At 39.7% G+C, this 17,318-nt stretch overlaps 1 protein-coding gene across 1 annotated transcript; it reads left to right on the forward strand.

The window, feature by feature from the left end:
• The first annotated feature begins 896 nt into the window (after positions 1-896).
• Positions 897-12,269, forward strand: LOC140922974 (uncharacterized). The gene is made up of 2 exons (XM_073373022.1): positions 897-6,330; positions 11,011-12,269. Exons 1-2 carry the CDS (start codon positions 2,378-2,380, stop codon positions 11,540-11,542), a joined length of 4,485 nt encoding a protein of 1,494 aa, XP_073229123.1. The 5' UTR covers positions 897-2,377; the 3' UTR covers positions 11,543-12,269.
• The last annotated feature ends 5,049 nt before the right edge of the window (positions 12,270-17,318 follow it).

A 17,318-nucleotide genomic window follows, 5' to 3' on the forward strand; every position in this document is an offset into this window, starting at 1 on the left:
ATGATTGTGAATTTTGGGATTTAAAAGCTGTACCGAGAAAGTTAATCCTGTAAACAACCTTTTCTCTCCCATGCAAAGTTTAACAGACCTTTCAGGTTCCGGCAATGAATTAAGTGTAACCCCATCATACGTCAAGAAATTAAAACGTTTTTAATTTACCCAGTGGCCATGGCTTTAACAAAGATGGGCAACTTTAAATTTAGTAGAAACATTCATTAGCGTTGGGGAATGCTATTGGAAGAAGCCAGTGGACAAAATAATTAAAGATCATTTCATTGAGTGGAAAACGTGATGGGTAGAAATAAATTTCGGCAGTTTAATAATTTTCTCGAAAGTAGATGATGTTGGGCTATCAACCTTAATTAAACGCTGCATGAATAATTTTATTGCAGATGTTCGAAAAGGAGGTGATGTCTATAAATCGTTTGACCAAATTTTTTCGTAAACAATTTGCGCAACCTCGTTCCCAGGGTTCTGTCCTACCCGTCCCTACGTTCGTTTATTTACGAACTGTAACAGGGGCAAAGTCCGACATCTTCACGTGTAAATTGTGTGCATGACATTTGGTGTGGTTATACGCACACTATGGTAAAATGCATTTACCATGTTAACGAAGCAGTGGTATTTATTTTAGCGTGGCTTTAGTTTACCGTGGTAACATGTGGATTTCATGTTATGTTGAACTTTTACATATAAATTAGCTGAATTTTCAACTGGTATGTTCGTCCTGATAATTTAGCGAAATTAGATAGCCTTTTTTCTTTAATCTTGACCTTAGATTCCATTTTACAGTTCCAACTGTTCCATTGCATGCCAGGAATAGAACATATTTTTTGGGGGGGAAATTTCGTTCCTAAAGCTTGCCCAACAAACCAGCGTTATAATGTTGAGCGTTATAATGTTGTCCGGTGACGTCACCTACTTTTGCGAATATGGTAGGTACTTTCTGATTGGCTTTTACCTTTCCGAAATAGAAAACCTTTTATTATTGGCTGAACGCGCTAAGGAAACATCCGGTTTGAAATAGTGTTGACAGGCTAAACGAGACTAATTGCTAAACGTGATCTTAGAGTTAATCTCTTTTCACAAAGTGAAGACTTATATCCCGGGCTACTATCATAGTAGCAACTGACGAGGAACCTTTTAATTCGGAAACTGCAGTCTCGCTTCTCCCTTCATGACCTCTAAATGCACTACTAGTACATTCGCATAGACTATTACGCCAAAACAAAGTAGTTGCTAACGGAGGAACTGTGGGACATCGCACTGAGGACCACAGGAAACAAATTACTCAATATGCATGAAACAGACCAGCTTCATGACCTCTAAATGTTGGATCAGAGCGGCAAAAGTAAGATTTTAATCCTTGTACTACATAACCTAAGTGAAAGAAAGAAAAAGGGAGCCTCTGTATTTCAAGCTAACTCGAAGTCCAAGGTCACGTTTCACACTATCACGAGCTGATGAGCAGTGTTTAGCGTGTGAACATTTCATTTCAAACTCGAAAAGTTTAAAGACCCGGCACATTTATTCTGGAGGATTTATCGTCAAGCTTCACTGCGCTAAAAACGCAGAACACTTTATAACGGCCATATACACGCTGCTGTTCACTGTTCCATGGCTTACAGCTGCCAAAACTGCAAAACCCAACACTTTCACTTGCAAACTGTGTGACTGTACATTTCATACAGACTGGCTGTTCACAGCAACAATATTAGGTAACTTGAACTTATGACATGAGACCACCTCTTTAGTTTTGTAACAAGTACCTTAAGTAAGTGAGAGTTAAAGACTGTTTCATGAAGTAGAATCGCTCCTGGAAACCTCGTGAACAGTGATGTTGCAACTATCTACCCCAATGATGAAAATCGTGACATCGATATTCGATGAGCCACACTAGGGACCTTAAGCGACGACACCGTTGACGTCTCGCATGTCAAAAATGGTATTTTGTCTCTTTCAGTGCTCAGACTCGACAAATTCGTAGCGGGAGATAAAACAAAGGCATTCAAATTCGTTTTATGCGGAAACTTCTGAGCTGGTTGCTATTCATGACGTACGGGATGTCAGCGTTCTTATTGCTTAAGCCCGCTATTATTTTAAGAAACCCTGAAGAATCCTTCGAGTCTTCCCTGGAAGCAACGTTTTTTGAGTTGTTATTCATTGTACTTTAAAAATTTGTTTAATTTTCAGCAGATGCCTGAAGGAAAGGCAAAGAAAACCTAATCAAAAGCATGAGGATCGACTAAGCTGTGCCAAACTTTTCGCGTCTTCATTCACGTACAGCAAAACCAATTTCACACTAAAAAGTGGTCTAAATTTAGGATGAAAAGAGTAGATTCTTGGTACAGTCACACTGAAGCATTCAAAATAGCTCATGCACGTTAAACGTGGCTGTGTTAAAAATTTGCATGTATTTGTAACACTTCTTTTAATGACTGTTTTGTTTAAGCTCTCCTTGAAATCTTTGGCCTTTGATGCGTTGATTACACCAGACAAGGAAAGTGGCTTAAGCCGCCTGCAATCAGCTTGTATCGAAGGAGATGTGGAAACTTTTACGGCGATCCAGAGTAACAGTCCCAGCAAACTGGACAGTTTTGCAGCTCTGAATGTCAAGATCAGAGCCAACTCATTATCTTTTCCTAGTAAATCAGTGTGGGCCGTGTTGATATTACATCAGTCCCCAAGACACAGGCAGATCTTCACGCGTGTCGAAACAATCTGTCAGGAGTTTCACTCTCAGTCCCTGCTTCACTTGACTGCAAGGGAAGGACAGGTTCATCAACTTCGAAGACTATTGGATTGCGGCGTGCTTGTTGATGGTTTGGAGAATGATTGGGATGAACCACAGCAGACACCTCTTATGTTGGCTGCCAAATTTAATGACGAGGAGGTTGTAGAATTTCTTATCGAAAGAGGTGCCTCTCTAGAAATGCGAGATGATCAGGATCGCACTCCATTTCATTATGCTGCTGAAGGTGGAAAAGTGAGAAATCTTTTACGACTGATCGAGCATGGTGTTGATGTTTTGCAAAAGGATGAACATGGTTACTCAGCTTTACATTTGGCTGCTTCAAACGGCCATACAAATTCCGTTCGGCTGCTCATCGAACATGGTGCTGACGTCAATGAATTTACGAGTTCCTTAGATGACCCTGGGTACACTCCTCTCATGTTAGCTGCTGAAAAGGGACACCTGCAAACTGTTCAGGTTTTGCTACAAAATGCAGGAGACCCACACAGAGGAAATGAAATGGCATGGTTGCCATTGCATTTTGCCGCTAAAGGAGACCATACAGAAATGGTTAAATTCCTTCTTGAACATGATGGAAATGTGTTAGCTGCGACGGCCTGCGGGAAAACCGCCCTTCACCTGGCCACAAGGTTAGATCTGGTAACGATTCTTGTCTATCGTGGAGCTAACATCCAAGCTAAAGATATCCTCGGAAGAACGCCGTTGCATGTGGCTGCTGAAAAGGGACAAACCGACACAGTGAATTATCTTCTAGACCATGGTGCTGATGTTGACTCTAGAGACAGGAATGGATTGTTGGCCCTGTACTGTGCCCTAAAAGGAGGTCATGCTACCACAGCTAAGTTTCTGATGGACAGAGGCAGCGAATCCTTGCTTTCAAATGATCCAAACCTATTGGGGTCTTATGAAGCTGACTTGTTACAATCCTCTGCCAGAGAGGGTTTAGTAGATATTGTAGAATTCCTTTTAAACAGTGGTGTATATGTGGATGCCGTCCCTAGCAACGGTGATTCCTTGCTGACTCCTCTTGAGGAAGCGGCAAGCACTGGACATTGTGATGTGGTGACTATGCTTCTAGAACAAGGAGCCGACATTAATGGGAATGTTAGCTCCAGAAGAGAACGTCTACGAGAAAGGCAAATAGAGTCGTTCTCATGGGAGGATAGATACTACTTGGAGAACATATGTCCCTTATATGCCGCCCTGCACGCAGGCCAAGGTGAAGTGGCTAAACTTCTATTGGAGCGTGGAGCTAATATTTCAAACTTAAAATGTGGTTCACTCCAAGCTTTAAGCGATCTTGCTGCTGAGCATGGTCTTTTCGATGTTCTTAAATTACTTGATAATTACGCACTCGACGACATGGAAGATTACCGTTTAAAAGGTGGAGATACGATTTTAACGTCGGCTGTAGGTCGCATGGATTTTCCGTTAGTTTCTCACCTTCTGCAAAACGGCATGGATGTAAATAAAAAGAATGAATTTGGAAATACGGCCCTCCATATCATTTTCCTCAGAGGAATGCAAGATAAAAAGCCTCAAAAGGCTATGGAAATGTTTAAGCTTCTTGTTTCTTTTGGAGCAGATATTAACGCCATTAACAACACATTTGAAACACCACTGCATTATGCAGTAGATTTTGAAGCAGAGGAATGTATTAGCCTTCTACTTGAACTCGACTGTAAGATAGACTTTGAAGTCCCCCTCAAAGAGTCTCCACTTATTCTTGCAACCTTGAAAGGGAAATGCAAACTTGTTGAAGAGTTGCTTCAGTGTGGTGCAGACGTCAACCAAAAATGCGGTAGAGATGAACAAACACCTTTACATGCCGTCGTAAAAAGCTTCAATCGCCCTGCACTTGCGCAGATTATGTTACTACATGGTGCTGATTTGGAAACTAAAGACTTTGTAGAAGAAACACCTCTCACTAAAGCATTAGAGATGGTCGACGAGGAAGTGGTTGAAGTGTTTTTGAACTGGGGTAGCACTGTTAATACAATGAACAAATTTGGTGAAACTACCCTTATGAAGGCCGTACAACATCCTAAAGTATGGATCGTGAAGACTTTACTAGAACATGGAGCCTCAGTTAATGCAACCGACCAGCGCGGAAGATCGCCTCTTCATCATATGGCTTCACACGCTGTGGAAGTCTGCAAGCTTCTTCTAGATAATGGCTCTTGCGTCAATATTACTGATGACGACGGAGAAACACCTTTACATCAAGCAACGTATGATCCACAAATCGTGAAGATACTCCTTGATCATACTGCGGACGTGAGAGCTCTAGACAAAAAAAATCTTACTCCTCTGCATGCAGCTTCTTACGAAGGTGTTTGTAGATCTGTTGAGCTGCTGATTCAAAGTGGTGCTGATCTAAACGCTGCTGATAATCAAGGCTGGACGCCTTTACACATTGCAGCTGCCGCTGGAAGATTGGATACTGTTAGGGTTTTGATTCAGAATGGAAGTGATATCGCAGCTGTCGTGAAAACTGGTAGAACTGCTCTTCATCTAGCAGGAAAACGTGGCAGGCGATCAGTTGTTGAATTGTTGATTAATCATGGAAGTGACATAAACTCAAAAGATTACAGGGGGCATTCAATTCTTGGCGCGATGTTTAAATGCAGAAGCTCAGAAATGTTGGACTACGGTAACTGGGACATTGTAAAGTACTATCTAGAACACGGCGGTGACAAGTTCGCTGTCGATGGCGAGACTGGTCGAACAACTCTTCACTTTGCTGCAAGCCATCAGTTTCTTTCTACTGTTGACGAACTGTTGGACCAGCAATTGGCACTCGAGGCGAGAGACAAGAACGGAGAAACTCCTTTACACAGGGCAGTTGCAAGTGGAACCGACGAAATTATAAAACATCTCGTGGACAGAGGAGCTGATGTACGTGCTGTTAACAAAAGAGGGCAGACACCTTTACTTGTTAGTTTAGCCCGTCATAGGAGTAATCTTTTACTTAAACACAAACCAAACGTGCAACAAGCAGATGGTGATGGTAACACACCCCTTCACCTTGCTATATACAATCCAAGAAATGCACAAGAAACTTTTTATGATCCGTTGCCTTTTTCTACAGACGATGTAAGCTTTCTGTTGAAAGCGGGTGCCGATATTCATTCCAGAGATAAGCAAGGAAACACCCAAATTCATGTTGCAGCCGCGGAAGATAGATATGAGATTGCAGAGCTGCTTATCAAGGAAGGCAGCAAAGTTAACTCAACGAACGTACGTGGACAAACGTGCCTGCACATGGCGAGTTATTCTGGTGCGCTTGATATTGTGGAGATGCTCGTTGCTTATGGAGCAGATTTGAATGTTGTTGATGAACTGGGATGTACACCTCTTCACGTTGCATTGACTTCTCATCGCTTTTGGCTTGTAGAGCCTCTTTTGAATCATGGTAGTAATCCTAAAACAGTGGATTATAAAGGTTCCACTCCTCTCCACGTGGGCTGCTGTTATGACGATGACAATGACGAGTTGATGGAAGTCGCTACCAATGAGGGCTACTGTTTTGTTTCAACAGATGAGTGGGTGTCATTGATGATCAATTATGAAAGGTAAACTATGTACTAGTTGTTTTGATGAACAACGCTTGTAAACTATTCCATTCGTGATTGTTAGAAATTCAAACTCTTGATCTTGTCATGAGACAAAGGAAGTCAGGGAAGTGAAATGATCATTTTACCTAATTGATTTAATCCCACTATAAAGAAGGGATTAGTTTATAAAGAAGCTTTATTGTTACGTCGTTGGGGGTTGTTGGGTTATAACCACTTGACAATGTGGCCATGTTGGTGGACCAAATAGTGTAACAAATTTTGCAGACTTTGCATGAAAGTAGCACAGGGAAAGAAAATATGCAGAAGTAAACGGCTACTCCAAAAATTGTTGAGGTTTGTAGGTTCTTATATAACTCTCAATTTTCTCAGATAATCCTTTTCGGTTCTCCATAATGGATCGGCAAAAATCGGAAAATCGGCTTTGTACGCCGGCCACTTTTCAACTTGCAAAATTTAAGTTGTCCGCCAGTAGATTGCGGCACCCGATTGCTTTCTATATAAGTAATAAGTAATAGTTTATTGATATCCCTCTCGCACCCTAAAGGCTGAATTACAAGGAAGGTCACACGGGACGAAAAAACGGATTTACCGAACGTCAAAGGTGAAGTCAAACGCGCGATAAAGGCCACCTTTGCACACCTTTGTACAACTTTGACGCGCGACAAATGTTTACATTTGCCCGCGGTCAAAGGCGCGTCTTCAGGCGATAAAGGCCGTTTTTGTCACGCCTTTAACCCCTACCTTTGACGCGCGTCAAAGGTATATTTCATTAGCATTTGTACCCCTATCAAAGGCGTCCTCAAATATGTCTGAGATTCAGGCCAAAGGTGTGACAAAAGCGCGGCAAAGTTATGTCTGTGATTAAAGTCAAAGGCTTGTGAAAAGTGTCGTCAAAAGTGTCTGAGCCTCAGGTCAAATGTGTGACAAAGTTGTCGTCAAATGCGTGTGAGATTTAAGTCAAAGGTTTAACAAAGGTGTTGCCAAATATGTTTGCTTTTTTTCCTCCCCTCGCATCGCGCCTCTCGCTCGTCTCGCGCCTCGCGTGAATTCCTCGTTCTCCTCGCGTTTCGCGCGAATGCCGCGTTATTGCCTCGCTACTCATAAGCGCTTGATATACAGGTTAGAATCCAACTTGAGATTTTCAGTCAAATTCAATTGCGAACTGGATACCGTTTAAAAAGGTGGACAGATAAGAGATTGAGTTCTTAATCTTGTACTTTATTGTCCTAAAACCTCACTAGATGATTAGAAAGCTGAATAATTCCGATTAAAACTTTTTTAAACGCATAAAAATGTTTTTTTAAAACATTTTCACGATTTATTGTCTAAAGTACTCAACGCAGTTTGTCAATGGACAATCATAATGACTGCCGCAAATTTTTGAAGCACTATAAATGTTCCAGATTCACGCTGTTGTCATGGACGGCAACCTGCAAAATAGTTTAAAACACTCTTTCACGAAAGCCAGTGCTAAAATCATGGTAAGTAAGAAATGTTCTTGATCAGGAGCCTATCTGTCTTGATGTTATCTTTGCGAAGATTTTCATTCTAGAAAGCTTTTGACTCTTGATGTAAGTGAAAGACAAACGCCATGTATCTAACTTCAATCTTCCTCTGTTGTGTGCTTTTTTTTTCCCACTGGAGACTTATCACTTTGCCTTGCTTCTTTTATCTGTGAAATAATTGTAAAAAAATATAGAAATTTGAGATTAAAAGCTCAGTCATAGCGTTTTAAATAAATTTTTTGGCCCCACTCCCTTTTTACTATCGCTCCTTTTCTTCAGAAAATCCCCCTTTCTCTTTACCTTTATCAAAACTTAAAGACCCTGTTAAAAATGTGTAGCGAACCTAATGCTTTTGAATGGAAACATTACATTTCGTGTACATGTATTGTCATTAAGTTCGTCACCTGTGAAATTTGACGTTTGAATCGAGCCTTATTATCACATAATAAAGTCCAGGAAAATTCAATCAAAATTTCCCTCTATGCCCAAAGCTTAAAATTAAACTAAAGAAACACTTTATATTATAACTAGCCTGCATAACAAGCGTTTCCAATCGAGTTATTGGGCGAGTTAGCCCCTCCCGGACCCTCCTTCCTCTTTTTTTGCCCTCTTGCACAAAACTCGCGCGGAAAAGCTTGCTACGCGGCGATTTTTCTACCTTTTTAACCCCCAAAGTTATTGTTCAGTAACAATAATGAAGGGACAGCTCGGTATGTTTGAATGATTGTTATTAAATTTTGAAACATACCCAGCTGCCACTGTAGTGGTAAAAAAATCAATGGAATATTTTAAACATTAATTATGCAGTATGAGCCCCATTACGTATAGAACCCAGAAAAATCAAAAGAAAGAGATACTCACGTTCGCAAAACATCCGAAGTCTTCAAATAATCACACCTCTTTGTTTGATAAACTGCACTGAATCCTGTTCAAATAAGCTTATGTACTTGCTTCAGTAATATGCCCATCAAAGTCTGGTACAGACATTTTTATTGAAGTACACTGTCAATGAAAAAAGATATATGTAAGTCTTATATTATTTCATTACCTCAGTAGTTCTCGCAGATAAATATAAACTGTTAGAAAAACCAGAGTTGGTTAATCTTGATGTTAGTAGGTTCTCGCATGAAGTTTTGAGTTGAATTGCATTGTGAAATATAAGCCAGGCATTACTTTTACAGAAATGCATTAACCCTATTAAGAAAAAGGGCTTGATCTAATGTAAGCTCTACTGTGATACAGAAAGATTTTTATAGTTTACTGAACCAGATTTAACGATCAGAAAAGCTCCCAAGCACGATATACACGCCTGTTCGGAGTTGGTTTCTGTAAGCTTAACATAGTAAAACAACTATGAAGTTTGAAGAAGAACTATTGCATGCACACATAGAAAAGAATGACACGTACCTTTTGAACAAGTTTGTAGTCTAAACTCTATCAGAGATAAGGGCGAAAATATTTGTTAAAAAAAAGCTGGACTGCTTCGTACAAAAAAGCAGCTTTTGTTTTCTTCAGATCTGCGTAGTTTGTTTGTTTGCGCGGGCGGAGAGAGTTTGCAGCCGCGACAATTTCGCGCCAAAAACAGGGTGTCTTGCTTGGGTTCAGTCTTCCATCGTCCAGTTGTTGAGTCATTGTTTTGCGTCGCTATCATTTATTCATCGTATATTAATCGATCAAGGGGAAAATGATCCACTCAAGATAAGACAAAAACAAAACTCACTTAATTCACCTCGAAAAAGTAGATATTCCAAAACATTTTCAAAAATAATTATAAACACCAATTACAATGATTACCAGCCTGTGTTCGGTATTGTCGTATAAATATCTTTAAAACAGTATTCAAATACAGCTTTTTAATTTCCTTTCTTAAAATCAGTTTCGACATAAGTGTTTGTAGAAGTAATTCATTGCATATTTGCTCTCACCCTTGACACCATTCAAAAGTGTTGTAAAAGTGTAGCGGTCGTATTTGACTTCATTTTTGACTAGTATCAAAGGTGTGGTCACAGCCACTACTCTTTTGACTTTATCTTTGACGTGCGTCAAAGGTAAAGTCAAAGTTACCAGCATATTTGACAACGCCTTTGATAAGGGTTAAAGGAATAGCAAAGCATTGATGCATTTGACTTGATCTTTGACGCACGTCAAAGGAGAAGTCAAAGTTGTTACCAATTTGACTTCACCTTTACCGAGGTCAAAGGAGTAAGCACAGAGGTTATATATTTGGCGACATCTTTGACGCGCGTCAAAGGTGACGTCAAAGCCAATACCATATTTGATTTAACTTTTGACGCGTGTCAAAAGTGTCGTAAATCCAATTTTTCGTCCCGTGTCAGTGACAATAACAGAAGACAATACAATACAAAAACAATCAAATAGATAATTATGTAAATATGATTAAAAGCACTACATAACAGAGAAAAAATAACAGAGCACAGGATTACAACTGGTCTTGAAACTTAATGCTGCGGAAATCTGCCAACCGCTTTGTCTTGTGGACAAGGCGTACCGGAACACGCTCGCCTGAACGGAGGCAGTATGGCCTGTAAATTGACACACAAGGAATTAATGGCTTGAGTACCGGAGAAGACAGGCAGTCACGCTTGATAAAATTTATGCAAGCTTCCTCCCTTCTCTGGGAAAGGGCGGTGATACCAGATTGAATTAGGGCGTCGTCATAGTGACAATTCGGCAAAACGATGCGTAGGGCCCTTTTTTGTACAGATTCTATAGCGTCCTCTAAATACTTTGACAGGGCAGGCCAAACAGGGCAGGCATATTCAAGTACAGATCTTACAATGCTACAGTACACTTGCACTAGCTGCGTGATAGTGAGGCCACTTTTTTTAAGCGCAGGCAATGCGTACAAACGCTTGTTGGCCTTTTTGACTATGTGCTCTATGTGGACATAACATAAAAGATCATCAGAGATATAGACACCCAAGAGCTTAAAGGTCACAACCCTTTCAATAACAGAACCCCCAACGGTAAGGGGGGCAGGGGGGAATGGACTATACTGCATAAAGTTAATGATTACATAAAGTTAATGATATATATCTTAGCTTATTGTTTGTTGGCCAATAACAGTGTTCCGTTGTCCACTTTCTCAGCTTCATTTAATCGTAGATAATGTTGCTTTTACGTTTTACTTACAAGAAAATTTCGTTTTTAGTGATCTCGAGGCCAGAGACAATAACGGATGTACCCCTCTTCACCTGTGCGCTGTTTTTGATCGAACAAAAATTGCTCGCCGTCTCCTTAAAAATGGAGCTAATGCCGATGCGAGAGACAATGAAGGAAGCACTCCTTTACACCTTGCCTCAGCTTTTGGCGACGATTTAGCGTCAAGAGATAATGAGGGCGATATGGTTTCGCTGCTACTTGCACATAAAGCGAACATCACCTTCAGGGATTCTGAAGGAAGCATCCCTCTCCATACAGCCGCAGCATTTGGTAAGACTGGAATGGTCCGAAGATTGATTCTTAGAGGCAGTGACGTAAATGCGGTCGACAGTAATGGAGACACACCACTACACGTGTCTGCAGGCTCAGGGCACCTGAATGTTGTCCGGCTGTTGGTGGATAATGGAGCAGATTTGTTTGCGGCCGATAAGGAAGGTCTTACAGCAGCGGCATGTGCTGAGAAGTTTGGTCACAAGCAAACGAAGCAGTTTCTTGAAGAGAGTCTCTACCGGTGCTCGTAATTTTCTATTGTCATTGTTCGTGTATCGTGTAATGTAGGCTTCACACTTAGAGGCTTGGGGCTACTCGGGAATGGCTTAATTATTTCGCAAAATTTTGATAGAAAATGGGGGTGGGGGAGGGGAGCGTATGGTAAATTAAAATCACATGATGGTTGTGAAGTTTAGATAGCCGATGTGCGAGGGCAAGTATAAGAAGACTCTTATTAGTAAGAGACTTTAACAAAAAACAAAAAAAACTCAAACGCTTCTGCTTTGAAGTCTCGGATCGTAGAAACATTTGTCAAACATTAGAGATGAAAACATATCCATATTGTAAAACGTTTTAAACTACGTTCCACTGATTTATCCAAAATTATTTTACAATTATGCTCCTTTGCATGATGACAATGTGTTTGAATTCACTAGCGTTTTGTTGTTTTTTGAGTGGAGAATAGTCTACGTGTAGTCAGGGGGGAGGGGGCGGCTACACGTAGGTTAAGTGAAGAAGAGTATTAAACTTCGGTTGATCAAGTTTTCGTCAAAGCCTTAAATTAGTTATTTAAATACACAGCTTGAGTGTTTTTCTCTGAAATTTAGTATACAGCAGCCGTACGTGCACGTTGTGTTCATCAATCGTACTATTTTGTGGCGCTCTTACAATAATGCCGTGCATGATGTCTCTCTTATCTCTGATGATTATTGAATTGAGGTAAATAAATCAATCACACCACGGGCCTTTTTACTTTAACATTGCCCATGACATTTTTTTTGTAAGTAACATATCAACGTTTCAGTTATTGCTAGTCCTATATTAGCTTTTAAGTTATTCTAGGTAACCTTTGTCTAGTCGATTCTTACTCTTATAAATTTGTTGTTGTTGTTATTGTTAACTGAATAGCTGAAACACTCCGAAAACGGTTCTTTTCTTAACATTCGAAGACAAATAAAATAATTCGTTTCTACAATCTTGGACAAAAATGTTAAGAAAACTGCACCTCGTATGGTTAATTTTAGAATACTTCACTTCAAAGACCGGTACACTCAAGATACTTCCCCCTCCCCCCCCCTTAAAAAAAACAACAACAACACTGATCAGGGAGGGGTGGTGGAAGGGGCCACCATGATGCTAAATTCATCGGGTGTGTCCGCCGTGCATAAGAAAGTGTAAAATTCTTAACACTTTTTGTCCAAGATTGTAAGACGTTTCGGTTTCTAGACTTAAACTTCTTCAGTAATAAAAGAACTATCGACCAGACTTAGGTGGACTCCTCGTTCCCAGTCTCCCTCTCGTTTTCTTTCCTTGCGTACGTTAATAGGGACCTTACGATCCGGCAACGGCCACGCCGATGAAAACGTTGCTTAAGGTAGACTTTGCACTCTTTCAACTTTTTCACGATTATTCTAGGTCGCCAGGTTACCTGAAAGAAGCTAATGGAAATCAGCCGGTAACTGAAGATACGGAACCGCGTCCGAGTTCATTAAAAGACGGTAAAATTTTTTCGTCTTGCCTTTCCTGTTGTTCATGCCAAATATACTAAAAATTTGGTCATTTCACGTCGTAGTTGTGCAGCGACGGCAAAGAAATTTGTGAGAAAAAATAAAACAGAACAAAGCAAAACGAACAAAACAAAACAGATCATTTGTTCTGTTAATAAAACCCATTGCTTTTTGGGTATTCCAATTGCCGTCGTTTTCGTAAGGTCCCTAATAGACCTCTTTAGCTTGTATGTTTTCTTTTCGTTATACAGGTCATGAACATTTACCGAGTTGATTCCGATTGTAATAGCTTGTTGTTGTTGCTGTTGACATAGCCGAAACACTCTGAAGAGAGCTCACTTCTTAATGGTCTATGATATCAATAAAAGTTCACCTTTGAATACAAGACTTTAACTTTCTCAATATAGTAATTAAATATCGAGGAGCAACGTAACATCCTTTGCAAAGACAACGGAAGAGGAGGGGACAATTATGACGCGCGCAAATATGCAAACTGACTTAACAAACGCCAAAAAGATGAGTTGAGTACCAGAAGTAGTGTTTAGTCTTCCAGCGCTTGCCTTCCCGATTTAGTTGAACGTTGTATGTCTGCTGAACTTCCGCATGGTCTACGGGCAACCTGTCTTTCTGGTACGTAAATAAAAACAATCTTACTAGAAGGGAAGGCATGATTAAAATTAGATGCCACTCAATCAGTAGTCAATATTCTATTTTTCAGTAAATATTCGTTATTTTGGACGTTTGTCTGCGTAGCAAGCGGTTTTTTTAAATGCGTTTTCTGTTTGTGGGTCGTTTGGTCAAAAGGCGTGCGAAAGCGCTGGTATAGAGGCAGAGATTTCGGTCGGTGCGGTTTTTTTTCTCTTCTTCCCCAGATGAAAAAGTGACATCAACATTAGTCCACCAGCAAGACTCCCTCAAACAAAAGGAACCCCAAGACATTTGACTGTTTAATGTGATTAGGGTTCGGGAAGACGGTGATTGGTTATACAGGTGCAAGACTCCATATGGGAGGGGTAAGGAACTTTAAAACAATGACTCTAGGGGTAACACAATTACTGGTGACCCAGTAGTTTTATTGTGGCCCATACTGATAAAGACAGAAACAACAGGCATTTGAAAATAAACATAGCAAGGTTAGGAACCTCAACTGCTCAGTGGAAAACCAGGGGTCAATTTAAATTGTAATTTGCAAGTGCATCTATTGTTTTCGGACGCTAAAACAATGGCTGCACTTGTAAATTACACTTGTAAAAGTTTGACCCCAGTTGGCTATTTACTCCGGACTACCAAGAACAAATCCAACCAGCGATAATAAGGGGGATAATAAGTCTAAGCTGAATTTGAAAATATTGTGTACAAGATAGATCCAACAGAGTCTGGGTGTCCTGTGGACATGTGATTTGACCAGCGATAACCCTCGCAGGCTCATCTGGCACTGAATCTGAAATAAATATGGCCGGGAAACCGACGAAAGAAGGTGAGAAGATCATTGATTTTCGTCAATATCAGTGTATTTATCATCTCTGTTTGATACCGTTTGAAATTCATTTTGTTTTACTTATCGTTTCTCCGTTTCGTGCTGAAACCAGCAGCTCTAGTTGAATCACTGAAGCTTATTTTATAATTGATTCCAAACAGCTCATTAGAGCGGTTTTCACTTGACTGTCGTAAAACCAAAACCAAAGTAAATACACTAGCCAACCAAAGGGCGTAGTAAAACCAAAACCAAAACCAAAACCAATTACTTTCGACAGTCAAGTGAAAACCGCTCTATTAATCGATTCATTAACCTTACTTTTGTGAAAAAAAAATGGTTAAAACATTCAGTTTTGATTTTTTTTGTCAAGACGAAGCTGACGAAGCGTAAAGTCTTCGTCAACCTTTTCAATTTTAGAAAGTGCTGAAAAATTTTGCTGTGATCATAATATTAATCTGGTAAATATTTTCCTCTTGATGGGGTGAGCAAACATGTTCACTCTCAAATAGTTAAATATAAACCACTTCTTAAGTCATGAGCCTTTTATTTGAAGTTATACAATAGTTATTGTAGGTACTTTGTGACAGGTTATAAAATACTGCTGTCTCTGCAATTTCATGTACCAGTCATGTAGACAAGATTTTCTAAAAGGCACCAGCACAAGACATCAGACAAATAGACTAGTAATCACTGCCATTCTTCTAAGGTTTTTATTTAGGGTGGATCAATTTATAGCATACCCAAATCATGGTCATCACATTTACCTATACTAGCATTTTTCCACTGCCTTAATAAAGCTCAAAATTAAAAATAATTGTAACAATAATAAAAACCAGCAGCAGGTAAATGGGCTCAACCTCGGTGTAACAATTTGTAAAACTCATGAGTGGCGTAAAGGAATGGAAACAAAGAAGTCAACACAATAGAACCTAGGAATACAAAAGGTGCCAAACAAAGAAAAATTCACAGGTTCTTACACCGAGGTAAACCGGGCATATGTGAAGTCTTTACCCCCAGACTTCTGTAAAATAAGTCCACTACAAACAGATTGACAATGATCTTCCCCATAGACAAAAACAATTTATATTTAAGAAACCTTACATATAAGCTTACTGCCACAGTAACTTCTTAGTCTAAAATAAATTTCACTCACAAACGTTCTTATATTGCTAACAACCTGACCTAACAACCACGACGCATAAATAAACATTTACTGCCATGTATAAACACAATCTTAAATTTGAATATCAGCTTTCTTTGGGTCCCCACAAAGCCCAGTGTCTACTTTGTCTTGAAACAATGTTCATGCTTGAACACTTTTCATGGCTGAAACCATTTCATTCATACTTGAAATTAGGCCATCTCTGAAATTTTATTTAATGCATTCACAAAATTATTTTGGAATATAATTATTTGCAACATGAGTTACTGTTTCATTGGCTCAGAACCCTTTTTTAATTTTTTCTCTCTGTTTTCCCCTTTCAACCAAGAATAACTAAAGATAGTTTTTGAAAATGATAAACAATACAAAAAGTTGACTATTAAGTGGAGATGCAGTCACAGTGTGTGTTCCTCAAATAATGTCAAAAATAATTAATTTAAACAAACATAACGAAAAGAAATCGTTACTCGCTAGGGACAAATGTACAAACGTGCAGTGGAATTGAAGTTGGGACTACCAAGATCAAATCCAGCTGCTGTTTGCTGTTTGATTAGTCATCGAGGCCTCTGGATTGCAAGTTCAGCCCATGTCTAGAGTGAATGATAGGATCTTGTAAGGTGGTGCTAACTTTTCAGTCCTTGGACAAAGTTCTTCAGTGTAGCCATTCAAAGTAATTAATGAAACCTGTTTGGCATTACATTTTACATGTAATATTTGTTTTGTAGAATTTTATATATATATATATAAAAAACAAAATTGGACAATTTGTTGAATTAGTCATGAAATCCAGAGTTTCTTCACTTCTTACTTAATTCCACAGTTCTAAAAGGCGTGGAAGTAGTGAATTGTCTGACAAAGTGGGAATCGATATTGTCACACTTTTCCCCAGTCACGAACCCCATGTAATTCTGTAATGAGTTCTGCACTTCTCAAAGGTATGAAAGTGTGGAATAGCCTGACCAAGTCAGGACAATATCGCACTTTAATTCCCCAGTCATGAAACTCTTTTCATTCTTTACTTAGTTCTACACTTCTTAGAGGTGTGGGAGGGTAGAATAGTCTGAAAAAGTCGGGATAATGTCGCAGGTTTTCCCTGTTCCGAACCCTTTTTCATTCTTTACCTAGTTCTACACTTCTCAGAGGACGTGCAAGTGTGGAATTGTCTGACGAAAAAAAAAGTCAGGATAATGTCACACTTTTCCCCAGTCCGGAACCCCTTGTCATTCTTTAGTTAGATCTACACGTCTCAGAGGTGCGCAAGGGTGGTAAAGTCTGGCAAAGTCAGGATAATGTCACACTTCTCCCCAAGTCACGAACCCCTTATTATTCTTTACTTAGCTCTACAGTTTTCAGAGGTGTGGAAGCGTGGAAAAGTCTGACAAAGTCAGGATGTTGTGACACTTTTCCCCATTCACGAACCCCTTGCCATTCTTTACTTACTTTTACAGTTCTCAACAACACCCACACAACTGTCTGAAAGACAAGGTTATTTACATTAACAGACGTACATGTACGATATTTTGTTTCACCGCAGCATATTGATGTTTCACATCTTTACACCTACAAGAATCCTGACTTTGTCAGACGTTGCCACGCTTCCACATCTCGGAGAAGTATAGAACTAAGTAAAGAATGAGTAACAGGGGAAGAGTGCGATATTA

Source organism: Porites lutea, chromosome 13 (genome assembly GCF_958299795.1).
Source record: "Porites lutea chromosome 13, jaPorLute2.1, whole genome shotgun sequence".
Classification (NCBI taxonomy): Eukaryota; Metazoa; Cnidaria; class Anthozoa; order Scleractinia; family Poritidae; genus Porites; species Porites lutea.

Excerpts from the sequence above, each read along its gene's own strand:
- LOC140922974 (XM_073373022.1), top strand. The coding sequence starts at position 2,378 with ATGCACGTTAAACGTGGCTGTGTTAAAAATTTGCATGTATTTGTAACA. Across the intron at positions 6,331-11,010 it reads TTGATGATCAATTATGAAAG|TGATCTCGAGGCCAGAGACA; the intron begins GTAAACTATGTA and ends TTTCGTTTTTAG.